At 39.9% G+C, this 12313-nt stretch overlaps 1 protein-coding gene across 1 annotated transcript in view; it reads right to left on the reverse strand.

Annotated features, from left to right (window-relative positions):
* Window positions 1-3693: 3693 nt before the first annotated feature.
* Window positions 3694-12313, reverse strand: part of tmtc2b (transmembrane O-mannosyltransferase targeting cadherins 2b) — a 175660-nt gene continuing 167040 nt past the window's right edge. The window contains exon 12 of the mRNA XM_014147934.3: window positions 3694-6711. Within this exon, the coding sequence (XP_014003409.1) occupies window positions 6526-6711 (186 nt within the window). The 3' untranslated portion in view covers window positions 3694-6525. The remainder of the gene's footprint in view (window positions 6712-12313) is intronic.

Genomic DNA, 12313 nt, shown 5'->3' on the forward strand with positions numbered 1-12313 from the left:
TTAGGAGATTGTTTTTTTTAAGTTAAACATTCATGGCCTATAGCCTATGCTAATTGTTTTGTTTGTTTGTTACCAGGTAGGCCTATCAGGTTATTTATTTTAAGTAACCTATGGCCTGAGGCTAATTAATGAGAATTAAGGCTCACGTTATTCTACATTTGTTTGTTTTTATTTGTGGTCTTGAGAATCAGTCAGCTACAGTTACATTTAATTTGATTACATTGTGTAGCCAGAAGGCTTATGTTTAATTTATTTTATGCTATTGTGAAGTGGTTCTCTTGGCGGTGGAGGTTTCAGTGAGGAGGCAGCAAGATGGTGACTGTGCAATGCCCAAGGTGAGATGTTTATTTACAGTGAAGTAGGGAAATAAGTCATAGCAAAACAATAAACTAGACAATGAACAGACCGGCACATAGACAAGATATCTCTCTCATCGTTGTATCTGTAAAGACCTGCACTGTCACTTTTAGTTTCTGGTCCAAGCTATGAGAACGGCCGCCCAAGTTCAAATACAGTATACCCTGCCAGATGATTCTGCAGGCCCTATTAAGGAAAGACTTAGTCCTCCTCTACTCTCAGCTACGATGATTCATTTGACGTAAGGGAAGTATTGTACAAAAGTTATTAAGCAGATGGTGGCCTGTGAAATGTCAAAAGTAGGCTGCATTTAGCTATAGGTACAGGAAGCTACTCTGAAAATATAGTTTACCAAGCTACCAATTACTTCACACTGGAAGAAGTTAAGCTACATTACAGCTACACTTAAGAAAGTTACTTTGAAAAGTAGTTCTGTCACGCCCTGACCTGAGAGAGAGGGTTTGTTTCTCTATGTTGTTAGGTCAGGGTGTGGGGTGGGCATTCTATGTGTTGTATTTCTTTGTGTTGGGCCGAGTATGGTTCCTAACCAGAGGCAGCTGTCTATCGTTGTCTCTGATTAGGAACCATACTTAGGCAACCTGTTTTTCCTTTGGGTTTTGTGGGTAGTTGTTTTCCGTTTAGTTGTAAATACCTGGCGGAACTGTCTGCTGTCATTTTTTGTTTAATTTGTAAAGTGTTCATTCTTTTTCATTAAACTACAAGATGAACATATTCCACGCTGCACCTTGGTCTACTCATTTTGACGCCTGTGACAAGTTCACTACATTCACACTACTTTGGGATAAATTATCATATCTAAATCTGAAATGTCATAGACTACAAATTGTAAGTCAGATGTTAATTTATCCTATTAAACCAAAACTACGTTTCAAGTGAGAATTACACAGGTCTGATACTGAAAAAGAAAGGAAATTCTTGCATACTTCACCAATATTAAATGTTTTGCAAAGAAGTAGTGTGTAATTCCAATAGTTAGCTACACTGCTACATGGCAAAGAAGTAATTAACTACTGAAAACACTACCAAGATTTGAATTTGGTTAAACTACCACCAAGCTACTGCAAAACGTTGTTAAATTACTAGTTGAACAACATGTAGTTCACTACTCCCCAATACTGTTACAGGTATAACTCCACAGATCTTCAGCAAAGACTATGTTCACATGCATTTAAGACAATAACTACTATTTATGTTAATAACCAATTGTTCAAAACGAGTCTTTCTTTCAGTTGGTTTCCTTGTACTTTTGCTTGTTCTGACAAAGCAGAGGAAGAAAGGGCAACACTATCCTCCCATCATTCCAGCACCTTTCATCCGCAGGGCCTGACTTTTTTGTTGTTGATCTGTGGTACAGATAGCATTGAAAGAAGCATTCAATTGAAATGCAAAAGAAATGCAATTTCCTGAAGCTAAAAAAGCCCCTTCAATAATATGAAGCAGTGTCTTGGAGATGCACATGTAGATACCTTATTGTTGAGGCAAGCATTTCGTGCCTAATCCTCATTCTAATGCTTCTTCTGTCAAGCAATTACAATGGCTGTTGAGTACAAAGGGAAAGACTTCCCTGCCTCACGCACAGCGATCTGCTCTGAAGACGGCGTATGTTCACTCCGAGTGCCTGGCCCACACCACTCAGATCAAAGCCCCGATAGGTCGCTGGCACATTCTGCAAAATATTTGCTTGATAAAAGCTGGCAGATTTGCCATATAACAACATAATAAGAAAAATACCCACATAAGGAAGTGGTAAGCCCCTGTCTTCCAGCTCGGACTCCTCTGGATGCAAAAGGCAATATCGTAACATGATGAAGTAGGTCATGAAAATGGAAGACAGATGTGATATATTTCCTTGAGTTCAGGACACAGGGAATCCATGACTTGACGTTTAATGCCATGGTAAAAATGTGCATTTATTGATCGAGAAGCAGGAAATCAGATCGCATGAGATGTGCTCCTCGGTGATGGAAGTTCAGACCTTTTTTATTTGAAAGTTTAAAGTGTCGTTGTGGTCCTCTTGCATGGCTAGAATTGAAGGATAACATATTGGTATGCATACAAAAGGTCCCAGCATCGAACAGTCTATTTATTATGAAAAATGACAAAGAGCATCTGTACCTGTTGAGCACTCATAGTAAGTGGCTTATACTCTATTTACTCTTATTGGCTATTGACCATAACATCCTTATGTCATTACCGATTCCAATCTGTCATCATCTGTCCTCAACTTGTAATGCTTTGCTAATAATCGATGTATTCATAATGGAGTTATTAGTGGTACATAAACACCTGTAGTGTAGGTAGGTAGGCTATGGAGGCAATGAGGACATATTATGATGTGGAGATATTGTGTGTGAATACCTTTTTTCATGTGTGTCTGTTTCTCTCATCTCAGAACTATTACCTCGCTTTTTGGCAGTGAGGAAATGGATTAACATGGTTGAATTAATTTTGAGCATTAGCTACAATAGAACTGGCATAGCGCAGAGTAGGCTTCCACTCCGACTGCAGTCACCACACATGCACGTAATGTATTTTAACTGCCTGTGCATTCATAGAATGGTGTCGAAGTCAACCATATCATATGGTTAGCATCGGAAAGGGACTGGAACAACCGTGCTTGTTAAACCAAATGGTAAGAAATAAGAGCACTTCATGGAGTTGGTGCGTGCTTCCACGGCCCTACTATCTGACATGTTTGATCATGATTTGTCACGATAAGAGAAGCACACCTGTGTTGGTAGAATATGATCCAAAATGGAATGGACAATGCCAATGGGCTTCGCACATCACATTTTGAATCAATAAGGAACCCTGGACACCATGGGGTGTTCCCATCATGGGAGCGGACCAGACGCACACATGTGAGAAACATCACAAGGGTTACTGGGTAGGGCCTTCTGCTTGTCAGGTCCGAGGTATGGGGTGGGGGAGGAGCGGGCGAGACATGCAGGCCAGATGTAGACACTGTGTTACCCTTCCCTTCCATATGGGAATATTTACATCCCCTTTGTGTTGTACATAGATGAAAGCAGGAGGTCCATTTGAGTAGATTTTATGACACGTTTTCAGCAAATTTGCAGCGGAACTTTAAATGCCTTGTAAAACCCGTTCCATAGTCTGCACGACCACCCCATTAAGTCTGATACCCTTTGTGAATATGAGGCAAATATGAGTATGGACTGTATATACTGCATCAGTATATTCAGTAGAAGGAAGTCATGGGAAATGTGTTTTTGAGGCTAAGTATTACATGCTAAAGTAAATGTAAAATAAACTCTTCAAAACGGCCCCCCCAAAACACTCAGGCAGATGATGAAAGCAGAACACCATTATTTTATTGTGGAAAAAAAGAAACATTGGGAAAGTCTATTCTGGCACGTTTTTTTTATATTACAAAAAAAGCAAAGGCTACAAATCTTGATAATTTATACAAATACAACTTTCCAAAAATATAACTTTGTGAGCATAAGTCTGCAATACAACCCACCGCTTGAAATCCCTGAGCGGAGACACAGAATGAAACACTTATTTCCATCTTCAGACACACACTCTCATTTGTTCATCAACACTTTATACACAAGACAAATTAGCACAACTTGTGATGGGGGATGGTGGTGTTGGGGAGAAGGTGTGAGGGTAGAATAATTCATGGTGATAACCTAGCTCAACACTTCATTATATCAGACAGATAGACATGGTGATCATAGCTAACAACACCACAGTGTTGACGCAGTCGAGACATACACAACCGTTACGACAGTAAGAACCAGTAGAGCTATTGAGCTCCAGCCGGAAAGACAGACTGCCGCGCTGTGCTTTCAAAAGACTGACAGACAGACATGAGAACGTAAAGTTACGTACAGAGTGGAACAGGGCTCATACATGTTTAATGTTCAAGAAAGAACAGGGCAACTATCATACTACTAACTCCATAAAGCACTGGATATGACCTCTGAGGATGGGGTCACTGTGTAGGGAAGTGGACAGCACAAGAAAATGCAATGTTTAAATACTTTTGGCTTTTTGCTAGTCATTTCAATTATCATGAACTTTGTTTTCTTTGTGTCAAATGCAATATTTTAGCGAAATTAAGATACTTCTGTTCGAAAATTGGAATCAAATAGTTGTATTTTTTCAGTCAGAATCGCAAGGAAAAGTCTTCTAGACATACGTGTACAGGTATATCACATTTCATAAAGTGAAATGGATCAATACTTATCTTCAACATACACTTGAAAATGTAACACAGTGCCAGCTGGTTTATATGCCAAGATAACACAAAGAAATAACTTACAAATATTCAAACGCACGGTGGCTGTGGGCTTCTTTACAATAAACTTCATAGCGGGATTATCTGTTTCTCCAAAATAAAGTTTCTTCCAAGTTGGAGATACAGTTAATAAGCGGTGGTAAATAATTTTTTATGACAACAACCAAGTAGATGTTAATTACACAGAATATATACAACATTGACATTTAAGACTGAAAAGAGTGAGAGAACATGATGTTTTGACGCTAGGATAAATGATTCATATCTTACAGATACTGAACTTGCTGGGTGGGCGCTGACCTTCCCTTGCAAGTCAGACTATTGTCTATTATACTGTATGTAGGTTTTTACTGTATATTATCAAATCCATATATACATACAAATAAAAGAAAAGGAACATTTTCAAACAAAGCGATATTACATTAAAAGATTCCCTCAGACAAACTATGGCTGTGCATTGTTATGTAATGGGGTGCATCGGTTTGACAGGTACTTGGTAAGGAGATTTCAGACATCAACAATGACTTACAACTGTCCTCTTATCATGTCTAAAGACCGGTCATCAGCACACATCAGTACAGTATGTATTGCGAAGGGAGGGGAAGCCTTCGGTTCTCTGCTGCTGTCCAAACCTCCAACTAGCATGTCAGCTGATGGGGGCTAATGTTAGTACCATGGGAAGGTCATTTGCCATTTCCTTTCATAACACATTAGCTACCTTCCTCTAAGTAAATTATCCAAGGAGACATGAGTAGCCTACACCAGAGCCATATATTCATCTTAATATATGGCTCTGACCTACACAGAAGCCATGTTATGTCACTCTATGAAACAACAAGCCTAGCGAAGCAATTTGAAATTCACTGCTACATTTACATGGAATAGTTTTGCGCCTTCAGATAGTAAGGCATAATAGAGTTAGCAAGTAATGACAGAAACTCCAGTTCAAATTCATTTCACCTTTCCTTCAAACTATCTTATTGGTATTTTCTTTCACAACTAACACTGTGTCTTTTGGCAAATTATATTCTATGGATTCATATATTTCAGGGTGGGAAATACTCGGAGCGGTCCTTGACTGTACCCTGAGGGCACATGTCCCATTTATATGGTATCTGTTTTCTCTTGTGGAAGTGTTATTTATAAGACAATATCGATCAGTAGGTTCCTTTTTTATCACTCAACGGTGCTCAACAATCTGCTACATCTCTTTGCAGGAGCTGTAGGTCTCAATGTCCAACAACATGTTAAATCAGTGAAATCTCATAAACAATCACAATGAATGATTCATTAATCCTGGCCTAGTTGTGTTCAATTTGAGAATTAATTGATAAAGCTGTTATCTCCTATATCATGCCATGAGTTTCACTGATGTGCACAGAAGCCAATGAACACAACTTCATTAGACCAATAACTTAATTTGACGGTGAGAAAAAAATGTAACTTCTACTGCAGTGTTCCTGCTTCGGAGGGCAGCGCCTTGGGACTCTGCCCCAGGACATATGTTGTCCTACATGATCTTATAAGCATCTATAACTAATTCAATTCCTAATTAATCACAAGACTTCAAGTATGAACCTATGGCCCACTTCAAATTAAGTGCTCTGGTAGAGATTCACAAACCCTGGGAGAGCACACATTTTGGACAAAGTTCCAGGAAGACATTATTCAAAGGTAGTGCTCCTCACAAACAGACAGCCTCCCAGGGAAGCTACTCCTGGTCTGAGGAGTAGTGAAGAGTCACAAGGAGCATTCTGCAGTCTTGTGCCTTTTTCTGCTGTCCTCCTCCACCCTCACTACCCCAGTTCCTTCTCCAAGGGAGCAGCGGGCCACTTCTTCCCTAGGCCTGCTGCACAGATGGCTGACTGGCTGGTGAGTTAACTCACGGCCCCCATTGTCCTCAAGCCCTGTTTCTCCATGATGTTCCACAGTTTACGCAGATTAGACTGGGTGATGGTGTCGTCTGGCTTCAGCTGCAATGCTCGCAGGTAGTTGGCCTCCGCCTCCTGCAGCTTCCCGTTGAGATGGAGAATGGCCCCCAGGTTCATCAGGGCTGCTGGGTACTGGAACACAAGAGCAGGACAGAACAGTTCAGTCATTCTCAGAAGCACATCTTACAGAAGGCTACACTGCAAAAAAAAGTACGGTGCCTTTTGGTTCTTTATAGCACCATTTCTTCTAGCAGTATAGCAAAATCGTTGTTTAAATGTCACTCGGAATGGTCTCTTCAGTAATAGCAGACACTGTAACAGTCAGAGATGGATATGCAAGCGAATGAGTGGTGAGTGGAGTAGAATGCCGAGAGCAGAGTCAGGCCTAGTGAGACAGTAGGAGAAGAGGCAGGAGAGTAACAGTCTCATATAGTACCACTCAGTCAGACTACCAGAGCTGTTCGCACATTAAAACACTTATATCCTCTGTTTAGACTGAGGAATAAATTGCAAAGGACATCTAGAACATTACGTCATCCCGAGGCTGAGAACCATAAAAAGAATAATACAAAAAGAAAATTCTAAAAGTTATGTCATATTGTCTACACTGAACAAAAATATAAACATAACATGCAACCATTTCTAAGATTATACTGAGTTACAGTTCATATGAGGAAATCAGTCAATTTAAATAAATAAATTAGGCCTCAGTCTACGGATTTCACGACTGGGATTAAAGATATGCATCTGTTGGTCACAGATACGTAAAAAAAAAAGGTAGGGGCATGGATCAGAAAACCAGTCAGTGTCTGGTATGACCATCATTTGACTCATGCAGCGCGACAGATCTCCTTCACATAGAGTTGATCAGGCTGTTGATTGTGGCCTGTGGAATGTTGTCCCACTCCTCTTCAATGGCTGTGCGAATTTGCTGGATATTGGCGAGAGCTAGAACACACTGTTGTACACTTCAATCCACAGCATCCCAAACAACCTCAATGGGTGACATGTCTGGTGAGTATGCAGGCCATGGAAGAACTGGGCCATTTTTAAGCTTCGAGGAATTGTATACAGATCCATGCATGGGACCGTGCATTATCATGCGGAAACATCAATTTATTTGTATTTATTAAAAAATGTTGACCTTTACTTAACTAGGCAAATCAGTTAAGAACAAATTTTAATCACCCAACCTCAACCCAATTGAGATGGACCGTAGGGTGAAATAAAAGCAGCCAACAAGTGCTCAGCATATGTGGGAACTCCTTCAAGACTGTTGGAAAAGCATTCCAGGTGAAGCTGGTTGAGAGAATGCCAAGAGTGTGCAAAGCTTTCATCAAGGCAAGGGGTGGCTACTTTGAAGAATCTAAAATCTAAAATATATTTGGATTTGTTTGACACTTTTTTGGTTTGTACATGATTCCATATGTGTTATTTCATAGTTTTGATGTCTTCATTATTATTAACACAAAATAGTAAAAATAAAGAATAACCCTGGAATGAGTTGGTGTATCCAAACTTTTGACTGATACTGTACTTCATGTATGAATCTAGACGGCAAGAAACAATTTTTTTTAAGGAAAGTACTTCTCAAAAGAGATGGCATGACAGTCTAACACTAACAAGTTCAGAGAATATTGATAGGACATTGATTAAAGTTGAAAAAAGTAGCAGGACAGTTTTAATCACATTGAAGCTTGTTTGACTAGAATGGACTCATTCTATTGCCGGAAACCAAGCTCTACTTCTGTACACACACTGAGGTGAAAATAAGGCTTTTATAAACTTTTGGGGAAATTTGTGAAAATGTCAAACCTTGACATAAACACATGGCGTTTCATTAGGCAAAGACCTATGGGTCATAATTACTTCCTTTTTTATTATTATTATTTGAATTGTATTTTTTATATATAGAATACCGGAAACATACAATATACTTGCAGTGAAGCCACTCAACAACTACACAATACCAGTCATCCAACAGACTCCCATTCAGAGTGACACACAGAAGCATCCAGGGTCAATGCCCTGCTCAAGGGCACGTTGACAGATCTCCCACCAGGCCAAAAAAACATGAACCATAACCCTCCAAGATCCCCCCACAGTTCCCCAATAGCTGTCCCCCAACCATTCAAAACCCCTCCCACAGTCCCCCCAAGAAGAAAAATATAAATAGAAAATACAATTCATTCCATTTCCCACCCCCAAGAACCCCCCCAATGCACCAACAACCAAGAGAATGAACTAAAGAGAAAATAGAAAAGACAGAAGAAAACAGCCAACAACAATGACTTTCTCTTTATCGCAAACCAAATGCAACATGCTTTCTATTGACCAATTACAATAATGTCTGATTGCCAAAACTGAGAACAAATGTCATGATAGGTTAATTCAACCCAGGGCTTTAACCTCTTTAATGAGTCAGCCAATAGGAATAAGTAGTAATTTTTCAGACCTTCAACTAAAACAGTCCCACTTAACAGGGACATCGTTTCATCTTGGAAGCCATATTGTGATAATAGTGATGCTGTTGGACCAGCAATCCGGACTGCCCAGTCCGTAGTGCCCTTCTGAGGGGAGTTTTGTGTCAGGACTTCTCCATGACTCCGTGGCCTGTTTGGGGCGGCATATTCACAATTCAACCCAGCTCTTTGAAGTGGGACACATGATTAACATATTATAATGTATTTTCCTGCTGATGCCATGAGGCAAATACCAGAACCAGTCCAAGGGATGTGTCACCCGGGATAGTAGGAAAGTAGTGCAAGTGTTCAGAGCACCATCTAAATAATCCCTGGGAGTTTAAATAGAGACCATAGGAGTGTATCACATCTCACATCTGATCTCCATTTTATCTGAAGGAGTAGAGCAGAAGTGTACTTGTGTAGTTAAGCGACTGTTACTGAGTAATAGCACATGGCTTTACATTTTGTTAATTCATTACTGTTTTGAATGTAAAGTTGACTCGACAGCATGTTGTGGAAGAAGTAACACTAGTTGTATTCATGAGCATCATGACACGTGTTACCGTACACGTGATTCCTAAACTGGGCATTGATGATTTCTGTTTGTTTTTATTATTTACCATTTGTAAAAAAAAAAAGAGAAAAAAAAGAAAAAGAAAAGACAGGAGTATGAAATGTAATCCATCTCAATAAAATGACCAATAATGGTCTGTGAAGTCATATAGAATAACTCATAAGTAATTATGACCCATAGGTCTTTGCCTCATGAAACGCCACGTGTTTATGTCAAGGTTTGACATTTTCACAAATTTCCCCAAAAGATTATAAAAGCCTTAGACCGTAAAACAATGTGGGGTGATGCTGCTGCCAATACTGTAGCACGGCAGGGAAAAAGTGACTATATACGGAATGGGAAATGCTGCAAAGTTTACAGATTTCTAAACATACCCCACTATGCACATTTGAATAAACAACAGGGGCTTTGTGAAATATTTGAAGTTGAAACTAATCTCTGGAATTAAAACTAAATGCATGTCTTGACTGTAAAACTAAAATAATTTTCAACTTGTATGCTGTAATTGATGAAATAACATAAATTGTGTCGAACAAATAGAAGCTTGACTAGTAATTTTAACAGGCTCTCGTGCTGACTGCTAGCTAATAATACATCTGTCTTATCCTAGTAGCCCCAGGACCTAGAAGCATTAGTCTGAAGGTATAGGACCAAAAATACTTCTTATGTCATGGAGACTAAAGACATTTTTGGTCATCCAGTCATGAATGAGTTCCTGGAGGCATGGACATTAAAACCACAGACCCTCTCCCATTGCCTGGCCATTTGTCTTGCTTTGTCCACACTAGTCTGAGCTGTGCTAGCTGCAGTAACAATCATTTTCAGCTCTGCTCTGGGCTGTTCTGCTCCAGTCTAGGAAACTTATCATCTCTGTTTTTCCAGTGTCAAGGTTGGATGAGTGATGATACATGCATGAGAATTGATATGGGAACAATATGTCCAGTAGCGCCTCTCCTCTCATAAGAGGAGTTAAATTGATAAATACATCAAACGTGCCTGTGAAATAATCCCATTGTCCCTTAGACAGCCCCACGTGTCCCTTAACAGACATACAGTGAAAGTATTCAGACCACTTGACTTTTTCCACGTTTTGTTAGGTTACATCTTTATTCCAAAATTGAATACATTTTTTCCCCCGCATCATTCTACACACAATATCCCATAACAACAAAGCAAAAACTGGTTTTAGAAATGTTTGCTAATTTATAAAAACAAAAAAACTGATATCACTTTCACATAAGTATTCAGACTCTTTACTCAGTACTTTGTTGAAGCACCTTTGGCAGTGATTACAGTCTCGAGTCTTCTTGGGTATGACGCTACAAGCTTGGCATCCTCTCAAACTCTGTCAGGTTGGATGGGGAGCATTGCTGCACAGCTATTTTCAGGTCTTTCTAGATATGTTCAATCGGGTTCAAGTCCGTGCTCTGGTTGGACCACTCAAGGACATTCAGAGACTTGTCCCGAAGCCACTCCTGCGTTGTCTTGGCTGTGTGTTTTGGGTCATTGTCCTGTTGGAAGGTGACCCTTCGCCCCAGTCTGAGGTCCTGAGCGCTCTGGAGCAGGTTTTCATCAAGGATCTCTCTGTACTTTGCTCTGTTCATCTTTGCCTTGATCCTGACTAGTCTCCCAGTCCCTAGAGCTCTGTCAGAGTGACCATTGGGTTCTTGGTCACCTCCTTGACCAAGGCCCTTCTCCCCCGATTGCTCTGTTTAGTGGACGGCCAGCTCTAGAAAAAGTCCATTGAAGAATGATGGAGGCCACTGTTATTGGGGACCTTCAATGCTGCAGACATTTTTTGGTACCCTTCCCCAGATCTGTGCCTCGACACACAATCCTGTCTCGGAGCTCGACAGACAATTCCTTCGACCTCATGGCTTGGTTTTTGCTCTGACATGCACTGTCAACCGTGGGACCTTATATAGACAGGTGTGTGCCTTTCCAAATCATGTCTAATCAATTGAATTTACCACAAGTGGACTCCAATCAAGTTGTAGAAAAATCTCAAGGATGATCAATGGAAACAGGATGCACCTGAGCTCAATCTCGAGTCTCATAGCAAAGGGTCTGAATTCTTATGTAAATAAGGTATATCTGTTTTTTACTTTTAATACATTTGCAAAAATGTCTAAAAACCTGTTTCGCTTTGTCATTATTGGGTATTTATGTGTAGATTGTTGAGGATCATTTAAACAATTTCTTGTTTTTTTTAGAATAAGGCTGTAACAACAAAATGTGGAAAAAGTCAAGGGGTCTGAATACTTTCCGTGAGCACTGTAAGAAAACATATTCACTACAGTGGCCAGGGCCAAAGTAAACGCTGGCATGACCAGGAGTTCCCCCTCCTGCTGACTCCAGTGTGTTAAAGCAGTTAATTGTCAGACAAAAATTAATTTGTGATTTCATCTTCGAAGTGCTTTGGTAACCACTGACTGCAGGACTGGTACTTTTGTAGCTATAGCAATATACCCAGCAGAAGAAGTAAAATATTTTCTCTACGTTTAGATCACACAAGCAGCCAGATTTCATGGCTAAATGGTCATGGTAATTTTGACCCTGAAACTCAATATTAGGAAGGTGCTCCTAATGTTTTGTACACTCAGTGTATAGCGCCATGACTACATGGAATGATGTTTCACCTCAGGTAACTCAAGCTAGCAGTGAAATCAGATTTAAAAAACAGATTAAACAACAC

This window comes from Salmo salar, chromosome 16 (genome assembly GCF_965601325.2).
Source record: "Salmo salar chromosome 16, fSalSal1, whole genome shotgun sequence".
Lineage (NCBI taxonomy): Eukaryota > Metazoa > Chordata > Actinopteri > Salmoniformes > Salmonidae > Salmo > Salmo salar.